The sequence below is a fragment of the Filicampus tigris genome, chromosome 16, assembly GCF_054856515.1.
Source record: "Filicampus tigris isolate MCC_2025a chromosome 16, RoL_Ftig_1.0, whole genome shotgun sequence".
Lineage (NCBI taxonomy): Eukaryota > Metazoa > Chordata > Actinopteri > Syngnathiformes > Syngnathidae > Filicampus > Filicampus tigris.
In genome coordinates, this window is record NC_141232.1 from 10,542,998 (window position 1) to 10,565,671 (window position 22,674).

Consider the following 22,674-nt stretch of genomic DNA (forward strand, 5'->3'; position numbering starts at 1 on the left):
AAGTCAATCCAAACATCTTTTTTTTTTTTTTTTTTCAAGAATATGTTCTATAAAGGCCTACTAGCGTTTGTGGAATAAGAGTTAATCCACCCATTTTTAGCCATCTCAGGGGGTGGCCATTTTGTCACTTCTGTCGACTGAAAGTGACATCACAGTTGTTCAGGGCTCAGTTAACGACCAATCGAGGCTCACCTGTTTTCTGAAGCTGAGTCATGATTGGTTTTCTGAACCATGAGCTACTGTGATATCTTTTTTAGTTGACAGAAGTGACAAAATGGCCGCCCCCTGAGATGGCAAAAAACGGGTGGATTCTGCTGCTTAACTCGTTTTCCACAAATGCAAAATTAATCAGAATGCCATGTTTCAACAATAGTGGGCCTGTATAGAACATATTTGTGAAAAAATAAAATATTTGGGTTGACTTTTTAATGGGGAATATGGCTACATCTTTTCTTTTCAAGATAATGACGGTCCAAGTGGTCATGTGGTAAATCTGCTTGATGTCGTTTTATGTTTTGTTCTTACAAAACAGTGCAATGCTGACTACGAAACAAAAAATAAATAATCTTATATGTCAAAGCCTTAACAGAGGCAAGACAGCTGTGTGTGTAATGTCAACACAGCGGTGTGAGGTTTCACACTTTTCCGCTTCTGTTATTTTGAAAGCAATTGTCTGTGCGCATTTTGTACATTACGTCAGATGCCGGCGTGGTCACGCATGGAATCCGCTGATTGGAGGATGTTGTGACACTACGTGAAAGCACATCTAGTTGCGGCAATATCCCACTTTGCTGGGTTCTGCGTAAAAGGCAAAGACGGATAAATCCTGGATCTGGTATTCCAGTTCTGATTCCGCTATTTTGCGGGCTCATTCACAACCTCTCTAGGGTTACGGTTACAATAAGACAATATTACAATATTTGAGTTACTTAACCTTGCTTTGTTTTCGAAATTCCCGACCATCGCTGTCTATTCTTGTGAATGTCTTCAGGTGTACCAAAAGAAATAAATGCCGCATCCACGTCAACAGACGTTTTCCCGCAATAAATCACGTCAAATCAAGCTTGGCAAACTCTGACGCTGATAAATTGAAATGCTTAGCCGACACTGAAATGTTATTGCAGACGTGTCGGCGACCCTCTATTACCCGTGACGGCAACATGCAGAATATTTCAGTGTATTTAAGGAACGAGATGTATCGGTGCGATGTGTTCTGTGTTTGAACACGCGTTTGTGGAGGTCACAGATAAAAGACGGGTGTTTGTATATGTGCGTACACTCAATGCACATGTACGGGAGATAAGGAGAGAAGGCGAGGTGACTGACACCTCAATGGATGGAGGCCAAACCCTCTGAATAATGCACGGTACTCCCCTCCAGGCCGCTTTACATCGCGTGCTACAAACCAATTCTTACCGCCATTGCACAAGAGAGACTTGAGACACAATTGTTGAACGATATTCAGCGGGAGGTAGTGGGCGAGCATTTCCGTCTCTGTTTAATGTCTTTATGGCTCTGTCTAGAACCATATTCACAGCTAAGTGGTCTCTCTTCCACAGGTTCCTCAATGCAGCTAGTCTATCAATGACACAGATGGAAGACTAGTGTGGAAAATAGAGGGCGAAAAGTGGCGAGAGTGAAGAGGTGAGGTGAGCAGCACGGATCAAATGTGGTAGGTGGGAAGCGAAGACGCTGACGGTGAGGAAATAAATATATGGGGGGAAAAAAAAAAAAAAAAAAAAAAAAAAAAAAAGAGTACAAGGAAGCACCAATGATCGAAAAATGACCATCTGGAAGCGCTGACACAGCCAACAAGCAGACAACTGACCAGAGATAACTATAAAAAGAGCTACCTCGCCAGGGATGACCTCAATTCACCTTCGGTATATTCTGTCATGACAGAAGCCAGTCCGTGATTAAAGCAATAAAAAAAGGAGCATAGAGTATATACATATACACGGACAAATGCATCCTTCATTGATCTTTTCAAGTCAATCCAACTGAAAACGAATGCTGCACTCATCTGCTACCAAAGACGGGCAGAGGTCCTCCCCTGCCCTCTTCATTCACCTTTTAGGAGAATTTGCCGGCATAGCAAACCACGTGAGATGGGACGATCTCATTTTTAAAACAGCCCCGAATGAGCCGAAGCTGATCCTAAATAGAACAAATGAATGTGCCAACTACAGAAACATGAGGTTAAGTGGAGATGGGAACAAGTTCTCCATCCAAACGGCTCGTGCTACACACACTGAAATGCTCACTGGGCTCAGGATTCACAGTTCAAAGGCTAAAAGTTCACAGTCAAGGTATTTCAGACCCCCGTGTACCCACCGCTCCCCCCCCTTTAACCCCCGTGTGTCCCCCTGCCTGCTTCAGCGAGCACTCCCTCTCTCAGCCTCCTCCTCTTTGCTACTGTGATCGGTTGATATCTGCAGGCGACACCTCTCAGACGGGCGTGGTCCTGCGGTTGGGGTCCTTTGCGTAGTCTTTAGTGAGCGTGCTACTCTGGAGGAAATCCCTCTCAGAGTTGAGCAGGCCGCCGAGGCCGGATTTGGTGGCGGCGTTGCCCGCCTCGCGTGGGTTCAGCGTGTACATGGGCATTTCAGAGGCGCCGGGCCCTGTGTAACCAACTTTCCCCAGCGGCGAGGCATCACGGCTAGGGACCTCCGACGAGCGGACGCTGGAGCGGCGCCGGAAGCGGTAACGATAGGAGGGGATGCGGCTGAAGGCCGATTTCTTGATGAGCTCCGTGCGGGACTTGGCCCGCTGCTTGCGGTGCTTCTCGATGAACATGTGCACCGCCAGCACTCCCACCATTTCTGCCATTATGAAGGAGAGAGCGCCAAAGTAGAACGACCAGCCGTAGGAGTAGGACTTCTTGCTGTCACTTTGGCCCGGATCGCCTGAGTTGGCCGAAATATAGACGATAATTCCAATGATGTTACTGAGGCCTGCAAGGAAAAGAAAAGAAAAGAAAAAAAACCCACTTAGAAACAAGCGGTAGACTTGCGCCGAAGTTTAAGCCAGAGGTCTTCAATAAGCAGAGAGAATTTGGCGGGGTCAATTCAGTTAGGCGACAAAATCTAACTTTAGCTAGAGGACATCTTCAATTGCGTAAATGTGAATTCAGAACCACTGATTTAAATAGGTCACATGTAAAAATCAATGTGAACAGCTGCAATCAATTTCATCCTGTCTTCTGGGAGAAAATCCTGTATAAGCACAATAACTACATTTACAGTAAATGTGTTAAACGGGATTGTCGATGTTCTACTTAAATTGCTGCCAAAGACATTGTTTTGACTTTACAGCTTGTGAGTTTGCAAATATATTTCCAATCAGTTCATTCGTTATCTACTTCCAAGGGACCCAAAGATAAAGCAAGATGATTTAACAACAAAAAGTAAAACAAGTGATGTGACAGACAGCCAGTCAAAACAAATGCAGACAACAAATATGTGAAGGAGAGCGGTCATGGAGCAGGGGAAAGAGACGACACACACACACACGCACACACCCACCCCCACCCCCCCACACACACAGCTGGTCTCTCCTATTCCATATCATTAGTCCAGAATACAGTGCTCATGCAGTGTGGTGGAACGTACAGAATGGGGACAATTAGCTGGCTGTAATTAAACACAATCAGCCGCACACTTTTGTGGTAAATAATTACCAATTTGGCCTCAAGAATTTACGACAAAACCCCAGTGGGGCCCTCCACATCCCACTGAACAGCAATTACAGCCCTTTTTGTGTGTCGGGGGCAAGAGCAGATGTGTGTGTTGGCGTGTGTGCGTTTATGAGATATCGTAGGTGTCTCGAGTCAGAGGCTGATGATGTGCGGCTGTATCAACGCGTGCTTGAAATCTCAATTGGCTGCTGTGGCCAATCTCCACAATCTGACTCCACAGGCCTTCTCCTCTGTGAGCTTTGAATGATCCTCAACACATCTAAATTATTTGAGCTGAGTCTGCTAAATCTATGTGGCTGTTCAGCACCACCCAATTATAGACACACATGCTCATTTCTACTTGAATATGAAATTAATTAGAGAGCAACAAGTGTGGCGTAAATCAATAAGGCATAAATCAGATTACAACAATTATGGAAACACATCTACATATATATACACACACACACACACATACATACATATATATATATATATATATATATATATATATATATATACATATATATATATACATACATATATATATATACATATATATATATATATATATACATATATATATATATATATATACATATATATATATATATATATATATATATATATATATATATATATATATATATATATATATATATATATATATATATATATACACACACATACATATACAGTATACACACGTATGTATATAATTGCAGCCTTTGCAAATTGAAAATTGGATTCTCCTACAGTGCAATATCTATTGAATTCGATTAATTGTTCTGCCCTAATTTGTGCGTACTCCAAATGGCAATATTGCATTAAAATGAGTATTATGATAATTGAATGCTCATTATGGGAAACAAAAATGGTATTTTCATTGATTGGGCTCATTTCACAAATATGATTTGATTCATTTAATATTACAAGAAAATGCATTTACTATACTTTCAGGCTCTTATTTTGATGTTCATTTTTATGACAAGGTGAGAAGGGAAAACTGAAGCACAAACTACAGTCAATGTATTTTCCTCATGCTCCAATAACTTAGAAGTGAGCATCTGAACAATAGACTAGAGTGCAACAATTCGATTTGCACATTTGAACAGGGAATCAACTTGACAATAATATGTAAACTAAAAAGGCATTTGCAGCAGGAAAAGGAGAAATGTGTAGCAGAAAAAGATTCTTCTTATTGTAAAGAGTAGACCTACTTTATGCCACTTAAGGGACACATTTGCAGCGCACACTGACCTGCGGAGACAAAGAAGATTCCTGCGCTGAGGATGACGTTGTGTCGGCTGCGGTAAAACTCACTGGCGGCCACACAGAGTCCTCCCAAGAACAGCAGACCCACGCTCATGATGGGGAAGATACTCGAGGCACGCACTGCACCTGTTGGGTTCAAACAAGCTGTTTGCTTAATGAAATTTGGCAGTCCCACAGTACAGGTTACCAAAATAGCAGCAATGGATGTCACAATGCCTCCACTGATGACTACTCGTACACAAGTGAGCGCCCTGAGCTGCTTTTCAAACTGAATGCTAAGGTTTTAACGAGTCCACTTGAGATTTTTTCTTTCGCAGTTGACGCTAGTGTGATGAAAGTTGAGTTGAAGTCAATTAATCGATGACATCATCGATAGATGATAAATAATAAAAGTAGTTTAGTCGGAATCTATAGTACAGTATATGGTCTAGTATAATACTATAGGCCAGGGGTCTTCAATCCTGTTCCCCGAGGGCCGGTGTCCTACCTGTTTTCCATCCATCCGTCCCTGCTGCAACACACACCCGATTCAAATGAGCAGGATCGTTATCCAGCTTCTGCAGACCTTTGGTGAATATCTGTAGCAGGGAGGGATGGAAAACAGGCAGGACACCGGCCCTCGAGGAACAGGATCGAAGATTCCTGCTATAGGCCGTTTCGGAAGGGTACCCACGCTGCGGATAGATGATGAATAACGGATGCTCAATTTGTAATAAAATGCCCAACTCTGCTGATTAGCATTGCATTTGTGCAAAATGAGTTAAGCAGCAAAATCCTGGAGGACGGAGATCATTTGGTTAAAATGGAGCCCACAAAACAAGCTTGGCAAAGCTAGCATCTTGAACATGTTAAAGCAGAGCAAAGAGAGAAAGGGGAAATGGATAATACCAAGCCAGATGGAGAGACTCACTGACACATATGCAGACCAAATAATGAGAAATATTTGTCAGGATCCCATATGTGCACTCAGTGTGATGACATACTGACGGTTTGCTGCAAACAGCCTGTCATACTGGACTGAGTTGTGTTGAAGCCTTACGCGTGCAAAACGTACCTGCCCGAAAACAATCCTAAACCGAATACAAATCTGTTTTGTTGAGTTACAAAACATGAACAGCCTTCCTGAAAGGGCGGTGACCAATAGCGGTTGAGCATACAGGCCCCGCCCCCGTAGCCCACACCCCTGGGCTGAATGAAATGCCGGTCACTAGGTCCTGGCTCCCTATTGGTTGGCCGGCTCTCAGGCTTGTGCTCGGATTGTAGGCCTCTGGGGATATTGCTCTGTGTTCAGTGGAGCAATGAAAAAAGAAGCTCCATCTGAATCCCCCCCCCCCCTTTGTTACCCCTCCCCCTCTTACTGGTAATATTTTCTTCTCCATCCATCTTTACAGTTTACAATCAGAAGAAGAAAAAAAAAAAAAAAGCATCCTCCCACCATTTTCTCCTCTAATACTTTTATGGATGTATGTGGAAATAACAGGGTTGTTTGTCATTTTTCTTTGTAACAAACCGTACTTGTTGATAAAAGCATGTACGACGGTTAAATCACTTGCTCTCGGGTTATGCATCTTTCCCAATGAGAATCTTTCACCTTGCAGGGAAAGAGTAGAAAACAATATTCATTTATCTCAGCCTGGACAGCATAAGAGTGGTCTATCCATCTCTTCAGCGCTTTGATGTTGTTGGTCCGCGCTGCCTCGAAAAGCAACCGTCCAATCAGTAATTGTTAGTACGACAGGCCTGTCAAGCTTAGATGCAGCGAGTCCTTTGCTTTTAGTTCTCATCCCTACGTATGCTCATAATCATTCTAATGCATGATTACATTGTGAGATCATGATTGTTTTCCACTCGAGCAAAGTATTACAAGCTGCTGCCGTACACCGCTGCAACGTACAATGACATCAATAAACATATTGTCAAATGATGCATGTACAGTAAGGAGCATGTCACATTTGTCCTGCTAGGAGAAAGTCACAGAAAATGGAATTCGATGTCATTATGACAGTTTATCATTGTTGAAATGGATACATGGTGCAACGTGATGTGTGTTTATTAATAAACGTACGCAGGAGGTATTCAGCGGCATCGGCCTCGTAGTCGGCATCCTCCGGAAAGTGATCGATCTTCTTACACACACCTCGGAAGGTTCCTGGAGAGGGAGAACAGGAGTGTTTGTGAAATAGCTTTTGTTTAACTTGCCATTAACTGTATGTAAAACACAGATATTGATTTCTAGGCTTTAATTATGTTCAATCTCACTGGATGCTTTATTCCTCCAGTCCATTACTTTTCCACCGGTGGTAAAATTCTGGAATATTGTAAACGGGTATAAGAGGAAAAAATAGTAGTAAAAGTTGAGCGACAGTCACTAGGCTACCCCACTTAAATGTGCACTTAAAGGCGGATTAATGGCATTTCAATTTATTGCATTTAAAAAATTTTTTTTTTTAATATACGATAGGGGTGCAACTAACCATTATTTTAACAACCAATTATTCTGATGATTGATCGATGAATTAGATTTTTTTTTTCAAATTGAATTTTCCATCCCTTTATTAAAAGAACATTATTTCAAACGGACAGTGTAGAAAATGCACAAACAAAATAATTATGATTCAATTACTGGTTTGTTTGTAATACATCAGAAAATTGGCAAAAATGTTGATCAATGTTTTCCAAAGTAAAATTGGATGCTATCAAATATTTACAAAACCATTTACCTATTGAGAGACTGAAATTCTGAGTACCTGGGCAATTTCAAATTAAACGATGTAATCAATTATCAAAATAATTACCAATAAATTGGATAAACGATTAGTTGTCGATTAATCATCGCACCTCTAATACACCATACATTGAGTTACCAGGTTGCAATAATTAAACTCGTAAGTAAACTAGCCCCATTTGTACGCAAAAACACTCACAGAGTGATCAGACGTAAAAGAAAGAAAGCAAAAGAGCAGAAAAAGAGATGATAGCGGACAGGTAACCTTCAGGCTATTTGCAGGGAAACACTAATGAAAAGTCTTCTCCTCCCCTGCCCCACGCATGCACCCACACGCGAATCCAAACAAACACACACATGTTAAAGCAGTTAAGTGTGCCTACACAAAGCTACCAAGCTCATTAAAGTGATACTTGAACAATATCCATCATGCATGTAAGTGAAAGCCTCTGGATTATTCATACAGTGTGTGTTTGTGTTTGTCAGGGGGAAGTGTGTGTTTGCGTTGTATCGACTGGGCTGCGGATGCTACGAGCACGCCTCGTGTCAGCCGGAGAGTGACTCATCCTCCTTTGTGGAAGTCCTCCAGTGCTGGCGCGCGCATCCCTCAGCGCGCTCACAGGTGGGAATGTGTGCACGCGCTCGCCGCATGTGGCTTAAGTTAATTCCTCCCCATCATCCTGTCCCATTCACACATGGTCAACGCCACAGGCGATGAGGGGGTGTCGATGTGGGGGGGGACGGTTTGAGGGGGTGAGATGAAGGAGGATGGCGAGAGAGGAAGGCCTGTGAAAGAGGTTTGGCGATAGAACGGCAGAGGAACGGAAGGAAATGTGCTGCTGGTGCATTTGCATATGAAGAGTTTCTCGCACTTCACATCCTCCACAAGATGATTAATCCAGCAGAAGAAGTTATGGACTGGCGGTGGCTACGCCGACTGATACATTTCAGGATTTCCGTGTTTACAATTAAAGCAGACTTTTGATATGAACGAGAGGACGTTAATCTATACTTAAATTGATCATTCATGTGTCTTACAGTTTTCCATCCTGCTCCATTTGGAGCACAATGTGTAATTCTTGTTACTGGACTAGAAAATAAATCCCAATGTGAGAGAAGAACAACCAAAAAAAAGTCTCAGTATCTTTCTTTCTTTTTTTTTTTTTTTTTTGCCACTCATTCCAGAGTTGTACTGAGCTAGTTTTGAAACAGGCCACAACTACGTCTTTGAAATAGGCACAGACATTTCCAGAAGCAGTGTGATGCTTTCTTTTTTTTTTTTTTGTTGCAAAAATCGTTTCACACAGGGACAATTTTTCAGCTGTTGGCTAAAGCGTCAAATCGTCAATATTCCAAATTTTCAATATTCAAAGCTTCGCAAAAGAGATCATTTGATTTAATTCCCTCTCTGAACAAAGGCCCGATTCCTTGCTGGAAGTATCAAATCTGCAAATGTCTGCAACCACAGTAATTGGTCAAATGTGGCTCAGAGGAAACAAGCTAAAGTGCACACCATGTGAAGCTAATTAACGGACTTGAGACTTCTCATTAAATGGGACCGAAACATTTGACGCCGTGCATCTGACACCCCGTTTGATGTCTTGCACTTTTCTGTTGCTGCTGCAGACAGCTGCTGCACATCTGTGCAAGCTGAAATCACCTTCGCTTCAATGAATAGGTTTTGACATCCACGCTGGTGCGCTACAATTAAGAGAGTAATTCAAAATTTGCCCGTTGTTGGCATGGCCATAACGTCTCTAAGATGTATTCTTCTCTTTATACTTGGGTGGCATTTAGGAACGTTTGCCAGTACAGCTAATAAAGGACTTATGATGGCAAAGTTTATCCACATGACTCCCAACAACGCAACTAAGTTTGTGTCATTGAAGTTTTTGAAGTTTGAATGTATTCATATGTAACTTGATCAACTTTACCAAGTGGCAGGAGTTGAACTGCTACAATGTTCATTTTACCAACCCATCCAAGCACGATGCTCACTACATGAGTGTAAATATTAGATTGTTTTGTTTGGAGATTCAAACTAAAAAAACAAATGGAAAAAAAATGCAAGGACCTTGATGAAATGGAAAGTATTTTTTTTCTATCAAGTTACAGTATTTCTTATCTCTACATCACTATGATGAGTTTAAGGACACAATTCATATATGCACATTAATAAAAACTCTACCATGATATAAAAGAAAATTAGCCGACCTTACTTTTTAAAAAAAAATATTTGGGCAAATGGTTTACATATTTGAATGCTACATTTTAGGCCTCATTTGATTGGATGTTAAAAGTTGCAGTAGTGTGATGTCACAGAAGGCAAGTGAGCTGTTCCTGTTGGGTGCATCAAATTAGAAGGAATCATCAATCACAGCTTTGGCGGTCTGGAAATTCATTACACCTCCTGACTTGTAAGTGGACGGATTGCTATTGAATCCTCCTGATGCTAGCATGAACGTGCGGGCACACACAAATGAAAGATTCATTAAGGCCCGGTGTGCTGGATGATGTCCGTGCATGAGACTGCAACTATTCCATTGTTATTTTGTGTTTCTATCAGGAACAACTGAGGCACACACAGCGATCGTAAAGAATAGAAACGGAAAGTGCATGTCATCTCTGCATTGCACAGAGAGTACATAAAATGCAGCGGACACATCTATCTGGACACATGTGCCTCCCAAAGGTCAGCGTGGCCCGAGGGCAGCACGATGGCATTATGGGATTCAGAGAATAGAGCTGAGAGTTCGTTGTGTTCCTCTGCTCGAGTGTTTCATCTCACGTGTAACGTTAACCCGCGGACTCTGATGAAGGCGGAAGTACACGCCGAATCATGTCGGGTAATTAAATGATCTAAAATCTCGATTGTCTGTTATATATGAACCAACCCCAAAAAAAATATATATAGTTAACCCGCTTTGTCTGCCTGGCTGTATTACAACACATGAACATGCAAGTTCCCTCAATTGGACATTTCTTTTCATTAGACATGACGTCATCATGACCAAAGTATATTGATGAAAACAAAGATATTATAAATGCCCCTGTAGGTTTTCTCCATATGCTTCGACTTCCTCCCACATTCCACAAACATGCACGTTTGAAGTCTCTCAATTGCCCAAAGATTTGAATGTGAACGTGAATGGCTGTTTGTCTATATGTACATCGCCATCCTATGAAGTCAAGCAATATAGAAAACGGATGGATTGTGTGGTATTCATAGTAGACGAATCATGTCATGGCTTTTGCACGCCTCGACGAGGCGCTCTAAAGCGGCCAGGCCACCGTGAAGCCCCCGTCAACGCTCTGACTGATAAGTCAGACTAGTCGGACTTTTGAAAAATAAAATTCTCCCCTTCCTCAGTCTTCTGCTTTTCTCTGCACGTTGTGTATGTGCTCACGGCCAACAACGAGGCGCTCTAAAGCAGCGACGCCAGCGGATTATCCAATGGAAATATTTATTTTCTTAGTGTAGGCATAGCTGGCTAGCTAACTGTGCATCAAATACAGATAACAGCTGAACTACCCATTGAATCAATTCCTGCTCGGGCAACGTACGTGTGCCTCGTGGTCGGTCTACGCGCTGTGTGTAAAGGACTCAGGACCAATCCAGGGAGGTTTGCCTTTTGCCCATCAATCAGTCTTTAACAAGACAAGTGGTAGAAGATATGTATGGGGCCAAAAGTGGGTGGGGCCACATAGAAAAACATTTGAGGCATGGCTCTTGCCTTACAGCATTATTAACACCATCTTATTATTGCAAAGAAAGGTCACGACGCATCAGCGTTGTTGGTTTCTCTTGTGAAATTACTGGAGAGTAACACGGCTACGCATGCAGAGCAGCAACGCTACACCACTGGAAGCGAGCAAACACAGAGCCTCCGGACAAGGTTAAACAGAAGACAAACAAACAACAGCGTGCACCCAAATGTTCCAACATTTGGGATGAGGTGCCAGCTGCGTGCCCTTGATATGACTCTCTCCCTGCCCATACAACCACGCGCGCACACACCCAAAGTCGTACAAGCAAACTGTTTAATTATTTAAAAGACACAAAACACTAATGAAATAGGGAAACATCAAGCCAATTGTGTTGTGGAAGTCACACAAGCAGCGACACAGTCAAAAGGTTCCGCATTAAAAATCTCAACATGAGCCTTTCCGTATGGAGGTAAATGGTCTCCCTATGCTTGTGTGGGTTCTCTGGTTTCTGGTGCTGCCACAAAGACAGACCAAAAAAATCCGACTGCAACCGACAGAACTGCCGAAAAGATCATCGGTCACCCCCGACCCGCTCTTGAGGACTTCACTGCAAGGACTAAGACAAGGGGAGGAAAGGTTCTCTCTGACCCATCGCATCCGGGTCACCACTAGTGAAAAGGAAAAGGATAATGTGATTAAGAAGCCTAATTGTGCTTACTGTTGAAAACAAGAGAGCTATTATGTTTGCTACTGAAAGCGGAAATCAACCCAAACATATTTTTGCCAGCAGGCCCACTAGTTGAAACACGGCATTCTGATAAATACTGCGTTTGTGGAATTAGTGTTAATGCACTCGTTTTTAGCCATCTCCGGGGGCGGCCATTTTGTCTTCTGTCGACTGAAAATAACATCACAACTGCTCACAACGACCAATTCACGGCTTAGATTCAGAAAACAGGCCAGCCGTGATTGGTCGTTGGGAGCAGTTGTGATGCCATTTTCAATCGACAGAAGACAAAATGGCCGCCCCCGGAGATGGCTAAAAACGAGTGCATTAACACTAATTCCACAAACGCAGTATTTATCAGAATGCCGTGTTTCAACTAGTGGGCCTGCTGGGAACATATTCTTGAAAAGAATGTTTGGGTTGGCCTTCCGCTTTAATTTGGTCGGGTGAAATCCACCCCGTTGTACTATTCTTAAGAACAAAGAATTAATAAAGGCAGCTGATGTGGCTAAAGGAGTGAGTGTGAGTAGATTTATTTTTAACGACACACATTCTGGGGCCAGAACGGATGAATTCTATTTTCAATCATTTAAATCTCCGAATCAACTAAATCTATGAACCGAAATATGGCCGTCCTGTATACGATGATGTAATATGAAACACCAAACATAAAAGTTGGTGAAGCTCATAGAAACACTGGAATAATATAATTACTTTCACCCAACCTGGTTGCTTTGGGAGTCAAGATGGCAAACAACATCTGTTCAAAAATCCAGCAAGGGACCTTTTCTTGTCGCATCTCTTCCCCTCCACTGATAACGCTCACTAATGAAGGCATAACATGCCTCCAAGCTGTCCCTAATCAGATGGTGTGTCTTCCAAAAGCTGCGCGCGACCCAAACCAGCCAGATGCACACACAAACACACGCATGACCAAGAAGAAGCCGCCGAGGATGGAGTGAGCGAGGGTGAGGAAAAGGAAGTTAAAAGGCAGAGCAAATTGGGCCGCTTGTTTCTTCCGAGCGCCTCTGACAGCTCAGCGTGGGTGACGGAACCACTTCCTCTCTCTCTCTCTCTCTCTCTCTCTCTCTCTCTCTCTCCGAATGTGCGTCTACCTCGCTCTCTCTCTGATTACTTCTTTCAGGAGAAGGAGAGAGGAGCCAGGAGAGAGGGAAAGAGGGAGAGGCAGGAAGAAGCTAGTTTCCACGGTGATGGCTGATGAAAGGGAGCGAGGGGCGTTGTGCTTGGATGCACATCGCACATTTTCTTCCCCATTTTTTTTTTTTTTTCAGCTTTTTTCATCCTCAAGCACACATATTCACCCCTCTCTTGCCAAAACACTTTTCTGTTCCAAATGTTCTCGTCACAACCCCTTGGCTGGGCTCCCTCCATTCAAAAGCAGACTGGGGTTATGCTGTACTTCTTTTGAAGAATACATTTTAACAGTAACACAACACACAAAAGGGACTTTATCATGCGGGCATTAATAAATGGATTTTCACTCATCCTTGGCTTCCTCTCACTGTACTTTACAATTTGCTTCAAGTAAAGACAAATCAACGGCAGGCAAAGTACGTTTTTCAGACAAGCTGCTGTGTGACCTTTGCGTTTTCTGGCATGTGTAGGGACATTCCCGACAGAAAATACAAGCCCTTCTAATGCATATTCATGTTTGGTTCATTAACAATTCACTTGGTAGTGAAGTGATCTGTTGAATATTCAATATCTAACAAACTTCAAACAGCAACACAACTACTATGTGTAAAACTCATCATTCACTTACGCTACACTAGAGCCTGCCAACACAAGAGAAGAGTTCTAGCGGTTCCCGCCAACAATCAAAACGCAAATGAAAGTGATTTGGGATCTATGGAATGATTCTCTTAAAGTGAAAGTCAACCCAAACATTTTTTTTCCAGAATATGTGCTATGCAGGTCCACTAGTTGAAATAGGGCATTCTGATTAATATTGTGTTTGTGGGATATAAATTAAGCAGTAAAATGCACCCACTTTTAGCCATTTCAGGGGACGGCCATTTTGTCACTTCTGTCGACTGAAGATGACATCACAGACCCTCAGGGCTCAGATAACGACCAATCACGGCTCACTTGTTTTCTGAAGCTGAGCCATGATTGGTTGCTAGGGTTTGTCATCGATGTCATCTTTAATCGACAGAAGTGACAAAATGGCCGCCCCCTGAGCTCGCTAAAAACGGGTGGATTTCTCATATTCCACAAATGCAATATTAATCAGAATGACATGTTTAGACTAGAGGGCCTGCATAGAACATATTCTGGAAAAAAATATGTTGGGTTGATTTCGCCTGGGGGAACCCCCCCCCCCACCTGTTTTTATCCATATCAGGGGGCAGCCATTTCATTACTTGCTGTCGACTGAAAATGACATGACAGTTTCTCAGGTGAGCAACTGTGATGTCATTTTCAGCCGACAGTGTGCAACAAAATGGCCGCATACTGAGATGGATAAAAACAGATGGATTTAGCTGCTTAATTGGTTTTCCACAAACACAATATTAATCAGAATATCAAGCAATATTATTTTACCGGGTTTCTATTTCCAGTTTTTTGCTCCAAATCCCATCTCCCACTGCTTATTTATCACATTCATGGTCACTTATCCAAAATTATTTTAAGCAAAATGTGGACTTGAACAACCACTCACTCGCACACCTTTTATTCAGTTTTCATTTTACATATACATGCTATCAAGAGCGGCATCACTAGCGTGGCGCTAAATGCCCAACTGGCATCCATCATTCGCCAGTTCTATTTCTTTCAAACCGCGCCCAAACCATGAGCGTCTCTGAAACCGCACCACATCTTCTAGGCCTGGTTGACTTGACTCAGGCCTGAGCTAACAGGCGAGGAGTAAGGCGAACTAGAGTTTGATTAAAATGAACCACTGAGTGCTAGTGTAAGAGCACACTTAGAATACTAAATGGTCTCCCCCCGCATTGGAACTAAAAAGGTTTTGACAAAGCCACGCAACACTCAGCATTTCAAATTATCGAGTCTCTACATCCCCTTTTAAATTTGTGTTCTTCTAGTCACAACTCTTGCTGCCGAGGACATCGCTCAGACACTCACTCTCACACACACCTTCCCTGCCATTTCTGCTCAGCCGTTTCCACCCTGGGTTTCATCTTTTTGTCATTTCTGCCATCCAGCTTGTCCTGCCATTTCTCACTCCATCATTTGATTCCCAAGGCTCAACCAAAGGAGATTTATTTTCCACTCCTCTGCTTTTACCTTTCTCCCTTCAACATCATTTCCCTTGTGATTTGTCCTTTGTAAGACTCCCTTGACTAAGACTCTCTCTAAAGCTTTGGAAATACTTCATTTATTTCATATCGTATTTTGGCTTCCCTAACTTATTGACAATTCTTATTTTTATACATTTCCAACAATGAAACTGCTTCCCTCACAGACCTTTCTTTCTTGCCTCAACCTCCTTGTTTCCTCTCTCGATTGAGAAAATTCCCACTCAGAGAAATAACCATGAACACATTGCGATCCTTCAAAAGATTGGATCCAGATAACACGGAAAAAGACAAAACACCAAATTGAGTGCGACTATTTGGGACTCTGACAGTAGCTCTTCCTTCTCTTCTTGTTCGATCTTTAGCAAAGTGATGCTTCCCTTATCTTCATCTTTATCCGCTTTTTTTCACACCATTCAACACTTTCTTTCCCACATTCATCTAACACAATAATTTAGACAGACTGTCTCTGTCTTTACCCAGCCGGCTTCCCGCCTTCTCCATTAGTTAGATTTTTTTTTTTTTTTTAATCCAAGGCAGACAGCACCCTACATCTTGACTGCTTGCCTATTTCTAATTTATTCAATTATTTTCCTCCCTCCTCCTTTGTGGTTCATTCTACCACTTGGGTGATCATTTTGTCCCTATCTTTTTAGAAAAAAAACAAAAAAAAAAAACCTTCTCTATTACCAGGTGGTCTCCAGCAGGGTCAAACACTCCCCAGAGATTCATCTCAAACAGAGGCCATGCACCGCTCATCCATCACTTGGCAGCCTCCACTTCTCCTCCAGCCATGTGCTTCATTCATTCACGTTTGAGTCTCCACTCATTTGTGTTGCGTCCCCAAACCCTTTCCATCCTTCCCTGCTCATTTCCAGGCTTTCTGTGCTCATTCATCACCTCGGCACACCTGTACAAACACCACATCCAATACATACCGTGCGCAAGGAGGGAAAAAACCGCTATGTGCTTGCTTGATAACGATCAGCACATTTACGCTTGGCATTAAGGCGGATTCCTGATTTGAATTAAATCAATCACAGAATTTTCAGTAGATTTAAAAAAAAAAACGACAAAAAATAATCTTCAAATTTGAACTCAGGAAGTCAGTGGAGGGGGGATAGAATCGTAGTTATGTACTTCCTCTTTGATGTTCCGGTTTAGAGGTGAGCAGTATTTTCAGCTAACTGGAGACGTTTGGTGGAGGACTGGTTGACTCCAAAATAAACTGCATTACAGTCATCCATCTGAGATGTGATGAAAGCATGAGAATGTTTCAAAGGGCTACTGTGCAAGAAAGAGCTTCTCACCTTTGTAATTTTATTCTTCTTTTGACATATGTGATACGCTTTTGTTTGATTAGTATCGATAATATTTTCAATCCACACAATTTCACAATATCCGACTCGCAACGGGAGGGTTTAGCCGATCTGACCGTTTACACTGCAGTCACTTTTGAAAGCGTCAACCATAAATGTAATACACAAAAAGCCCAAATTAGAATGTAGAACTATCTTCACTTCATTTGTAAGCGGAGGACAAATGCAATTTTTTTTCACTCTCTTGTGTGACCGGGGGAGAAACTATGACATGGTAAAAAGTGCTGCAGTGGGTATGCATGACTGCTTTAAACAGAAGACCGGTACACACAAAATGTGATACTACCCCCCCCCCCCCCCTCCTCTCTGTGTTCCACTTAGTCTTCCTCTGAAGCCACATGGACCGTACATCAGATGTCAATTTCCTGTCAATTTATGAGGCTGTTGTGAATGATAAAACAGTAACGACCCGAGACTATGTGTTTGTACATGACTGAGCACGTTTGCCGCTGCATGCCATTTTGAATGTGAGCCGGGGTGTGCGCGCGCGCGTGTGTGTGTGTGTGTGTGTGTGTGTGTGTGTGTGTGTGTGTGTGTGTGTGTGTGTGTGTGTGTGTGTGTACGCTGACATTGTGCTGACATTGTGTTAACTTTCTGTATTGCCCCCACTGCTCTGTTTATGTGATAGCTTGGGAATATCCTTGAATTTGTCTATTTACTCATCCAATTACAAGAGTAAGAGTGTGTGTCTGTGCATCAGTGGCTCCTCAGACCTGCGCCATCTGGCCCCGTAATAGCCTCCTCTGCCCCCCAGAATGAGATGGTTATGTTTGGCTGCACACAAAACACATACACACATATTTTATCTAGAGGCAATGCAAAGCTGACCTGCGCCAATGCAGAAAATTATCCGAAGACAGCTCAAAGTCAAGTATTCGAGAGGAAATTACAAGCCCTGGTGAATGATTACATTTTTTTTTTTATGTCAATATGAATAGCTGCTGTATGTGAGGCGCTTGGAAAATAAAATATTTAACGCACAAACATATGAAAGGAAATAATAGTACAGGAAATATCCCCTGGCTTGAAATAACCTGTTATAAAAATAACAAAAAAATGGTAGGGCCCTTCTTAGTAACTATTCTGAGAGGCTTTAATAGAAACGACAACAATGTAAAACGTGATCATTGTTTATGAGAATAAGTTTCCATTGGTGTTACATGAACCTCCTTCAGAATGAGTAACACAGTATAAACTCTTCCAATACAAAAGGCCACTTTTCTGTTTGCTTTTCCTTTGATTCCTGAAGGTCATCTAGCTTAAACGCTGATGACTTTTTGAGTTAGTTTTTCTTCTTGCATTACCTTGGTGACAAACTGCTTCGCAAGTGAGACCGAGGTGAGGTGAGGTGAGGTGAGGTGAGGTTTGTAGCCAGCCCTCTCAAAGATTGCTCGTAAAAGCCATATTAAATAGAGATATCACAGCACTCAAAGACAGGATTTAACACAGCGTTTGACATGCCGTACATAAACACAAGGTCATTCATTTACAATTGCACTTGTAATGTTCAGGGACACGGGGAAGCTGGAGCCAATCCTAGCTGATTTAGGAGGCTCCTGGTGTATCCTGCCTCCCACCCTCCACCAGCTGTCAATCACTGGGTTGACAGACTGACCCTTAGCAATAGAAAATAATTGACATCTTCAGCTAAGGTTTCAAGCAACCGAACATGCATGTTTGTCAGTGGTTGAATTCAGAGAGAACCCAGAGAGAAAAATTTGGGAGAACATGCAAACCATTCACAAGAAAGAACAAACTACAGACCTCTTAGCTGTCAGACAAGTGCGCTTGCAACTACTCATACACCGATAGAAAATAACACACTGGTTCATGAATATGTCAGACAAAAAAACGATGTGCAGGTTTTTATGACAATGCCTGTGATGTTCTAACAGGTTACAGTGTTGGGGTTATAGTGCCACCTATGGCTTTGGCATGCACTTGATAGCCTGAAAAAGCGGTATCATGGAGATACTTTTTTTTTTTTTTACTTTTCTAATGTCTACCTGGTACCTTTAATTAGAGATAGACTGACATGCTTTTTTTTCAGGGCCGATACCGATATTGATTAACCGATATTTGGAGCCGATATTCATTTTCAATAAAAAGGAAAAATATTGGCATCAAAATCTAAAGAAAATGTAGTCTTAACTTTGTTGCAACGTCTTTAAACATGTTTATTGAACAATGGTTCAGGTTTGCATAATGGGGATTTTTTTTTTTTAACTATTAGTTCAAGAAATTTTTGACAATATACATCTCTGTCATAAAATTCTAACAAAAAGTTCAGGGAGCACCCAGGGATGTCAGCATGTCTTAAAAAGGATAAATGAAAACTTAAGCAATAGCTCCATGTAGTTTTCTACAGGAAATGAAAATGTCAAAATTTCAAAATGACAGAAATGTTAAACTTTCACATATCTTTGTTTTGATTCCCACACTTTTAAATAGATTTATTATCGGCCAGCAGAGTTTTAAAAAAGGCGGATGCTGATATTCGTCAAAAACGCAAATATCGGTGCCGATAATCGGCCCAGCTGATAATCGGGCTATGCCTACCTAAGCCTAAACAAAAAGTTAAAAAAAGACAACAGATTCCTATCTAGTGTCAAATAACTGGCATTACGATATGCTCAGTGAGAATGTGGTTGTCATATGGACGTGTACGTGCTTGGTCAAGTACACATCACGACTTTGCCCTATCAAGTCAACTGCAGTTTTTGTACCTGCAGCTAAAAGCTAACAAGGGTGAACAGCTGTCTGTTCTTGGATAGCGGAAACAGGCCGATTCACAGGGATTATTGGATAGTCAAAAACACACACACGGACGCGTGCACACAACTTGATGTAATAGGGCTGTCGATGTGTGTGAGAGTGGAAGAGGAAAAATGATCACACAAATGATGGATAATGTGGAGGGTCAGAACACAGCGACGCACACATTACTGGCCTTATTTTGGTGACCAGTGCAAGTCTAGCGCAAACGCGGTTTAACTGTGCGCATGGGTGACGTTTCATACAAAAAGATCCTTTGGATACTTAATTTGAACATGTACATACATCGGTTGCACAAGATTAAAATGTGGTAAACCTATGTCATTTCCCCATGTTTTCCTCAAAACAGATAGGCATTCATTTAACACATTTTAATCATGTGCAACGGAAAATCAAGTACTTTTTTTCCCCAGTGTAGACGTGTGCCGGTACAAATGGGCATCTGCGCCATTGTGGCAGTGAACACAGTTGACTGGATTGAATCAAAGCAGCTCCCCTCATTCCTTTTAAATTTAGCTCAGGAGAGGCGCAAGGTCTACATGGCAAAAGCATAACGGACTTGCTGGAGTTCATGCAGAAAATTAACGTACGCAAATTATGTTTGTAAAGAACTGCAAGATCTCTAATTGCGAATGATGTAAAGTTGACAGCTGTGAAGTGGGTACTTAGAGATGTCCTTCCACGCCCGACTGTGTTTCTGTCTTCGTTTTGTCATCTAAGTGGACTCGACAGTATGTTTTTATGTCTTTTCACTGTTACAAAAGGACAGTTGGTGAAATCGTTGACGGCTGTCTACTATTAGTGGATGCCTTTTCAGATGGGTGTTCATTGCACTTGTGCTTTTTTAAATATTTGAGGTTATTTGAGGATTTGAATATTTCGTAGTCTCATTTTTAGTCAAATATTTCCAAATGCTTTAGGCACCGCTGCTGGTTTTGCTGCGTTGACAGACCACTTGTTGATTTCAGCGAGTCGCCCAATTTGTTCATGTCAAAACACCTGATTGGCAATTAATCGACTTTAACATTAGAGGTAACATTGATGTGTTGACTCGTCGACTCATCCTCTAACAAATCCGCACACGCATGTACCCACACATCTAAAAAAAAATTGTAAGTCTGGTCATGAGCAAGTCAAGGTACCAGTGTATTTTACATAACAGCGCTGCTATACATAAATGTTTTGGTCTTATAGGTTAGGCCGATGGTAAAAGGGCAAATGAACCATGACTTGGTGTCAGACGGTTTATTTATATACTTCAATAAGCGTTGTTACCTTAGTGAACACTGCCTTGCAGACTTTTAAGCATTCACGAAATTGTACGAAACAAGTGTGGTGTAACCTTAAATCAGTAAATCATAGGTCAGATTACAACAATATAATGGCAAAATATAGACATTATGTAAATAAATACAGTACACATATTTATATATTTAAAAAAAAAAAAGCATACTGACAGGCTTAAATGAAGCAGACGTTTTGGTTTTGTTTTTACAAATTGCAGCCTTTCTGCACTGTGATGTTGATCTGAACTGTTCAGCCCTACAAAAATGGTGGTGGCTTTGGGGGGTTCTGGAACGGATTTATAGCATTTCAATTTACTTCAAAGGGGGAAATTATTCGATGTACGAGTAAACTGAGCTAGGGGCTTCGTCAGGGAATGCAACAAGGTTCTGCTGGAGTTGATGCGTAAGAGAGTGCAAGACAAACGATGCACACGCATGCACGCACGCACGCACGCACGCTCACAGGTCATCCAGACTGGTCACGTACCTTCCAGACAGCAGGTCCGCCAGAGGCCGGAGTGCGTCATCACCTCCTCGTTCTTGCGGCTCGTGTCGTTGTCGCCGCTGCTTTTCACGCGGCAGACCCCACGCGAGTACAACCAGTAGTCTGTCCCCACTGCGATGGTCATGAGGCTGAAGGCGGCGAACGCGCCCACCGTCGTCACGAGCATCTGGACGCCGCGGTCACACATCAGCATCTTCATATAGGCGACTCCTGTTTGGGCTTAATCTTTGTTCACCTCCTCTCTTATGGGCTCCCCCCTCGCTATTTCCACGCGAGATTTTGGGGAGAGGGTCAATTTAACAAACAGGCTCCTGGGGTGACATGTCGACGAGGTTTGCTGTCCCGTGAGGCAGGTGGCAAAGGGTGGGAAGGTGGCGCATCGAAACACCACCACCAACACTAGCTCCAGTGAACACACATAGACTTGCGCACGCCGGAGATTTGACGACCACCGGTTGTCCTCGACTAGCCCACAAGGTCCTCACTCAGCCCCAAAAAAAACAACACCGTCTGCCTTCGTCAGTCATTTATTTCCCGGAGTTAGCAACTCAGCTAGCAGCCGGCGCAGAGAGCATCTTCACCACTGACAAGTCTCTCTCTCTCTCTCTCTCTCGCTCTCTTTTTTTTATTCTAACGAGACTCACCGCTTTATATGGAGAACACGTCTTGTAGCACCAAATTACAAGGCGAAGTAGGCGTTTTTCGCCGCTTTTCTAACAAACGAAGCCTACACGTCAGCTACTGTGGAAGTGGACCGAGTTTTGTCATATTTTCTGCTCCAGCTGTTGACACACTGACATGTTCCACCTCGAAATCCACAGTCGAGATTCATCCACTGGACGCACAGCGGCTGTTTTTTTTTTTCATCAAAGAGGCACCAAAATGGAGACGTCTTCACGCCGGTGCCCGAGAACAGATTCTCGCTCCTGACAACAAACGTGCCTGTTGGTATAAACGGTGGGGCGAAAAATAACAGTGACAGCCTTCGCCTCCTCCTACTCCTCCTCCTCGTCGTCGTCGTCCTCCTCCTCTTCCTCCTCCTCCCCTCGGTCCAACCAACACAAACTAAAACTAACCGCGCGTCTCCTCAAAGTCCGCCTGGGGCCACGCCATTCAACCCTGATTGGTCAAGAGAGGGAACGTGCCCGTTAATAGCCAGTCACGTACGAGGTACGCTCATCATCCCGCCCACTATTTGCAAGACTATAAGATCAACGAGGGGGAGGAGCTCGTGTCAATGAGCAGTCAGTCTGACTGAAAACAGGCCACTTGTATGATGGCGCGCGTGCATTCGCGTGTGTTTTTCTAGCAAACGCCTCCAACTAGAACAACGTTTT

General features: G+C 42.6%; 1 protein-coding gene across 1 annotated transcript; it reads right to left on the bottom strand.

Annotated features, from left to right (window-relative positions):
- Nucleotides 1–2,374: 2,374 nt before the first annotated feature.
- Nucleotides 2,375–22,512, bottom strand: cacng3b (calcium channel, voltage-dependent, gamma subunit 3b). The gene is made up of 4 exons (XM_086054725.1): nucleotides 21,320–22,512; nucleotides 7,017–7,100; nucleotides 4,937–5,077; nucleotides 2,375–2,954 (listed from the first exon to the last, which is right to left on the bottom strand). The coding sequence occupies exons 1-4, from the start codon at nucleotides 21,534–21,536 to the stop codon at nucleotides 2,449–2,451; spliced, it is 948 nt and encodes a 315-aa protein (XP_085910851.1). The 5' UTR covers nucleotides 21,537–22,512; the 3' UTR covers nucleotides 2,375–2,448.
- Nucleotides 22,513–22,674: the final 162 nt, after the last annotated feature.

What these genes read in the sequence shown, in the direction of transcription:
- cacng3b (XM_086054725.1), bottom strand. Translation starts at nt 21,536, where the DNA reads ATGAAGATGCTGATGTGTGACCGCGGCGTCCAGATGCTCGTGACGACG. An exon ending in GCGGACCTGCTGTCTGGAAG is followed by an intron (nt 7,101 to 21,319) that starts GTACGTGACCAG and finishes CTCCCTCTCCAG; the next exon opens with GAACCTTCCGAGGTGTGTGT. An exon ending in TGCCGCTGAATACCTCCTGC is followed by an intron (nt 5,078 to 7,016) that starts GTACGTTTATTA and finishes TGAACCCAACAG; the next exon opens with GTGCAGTGCGTGCCTCGAGT.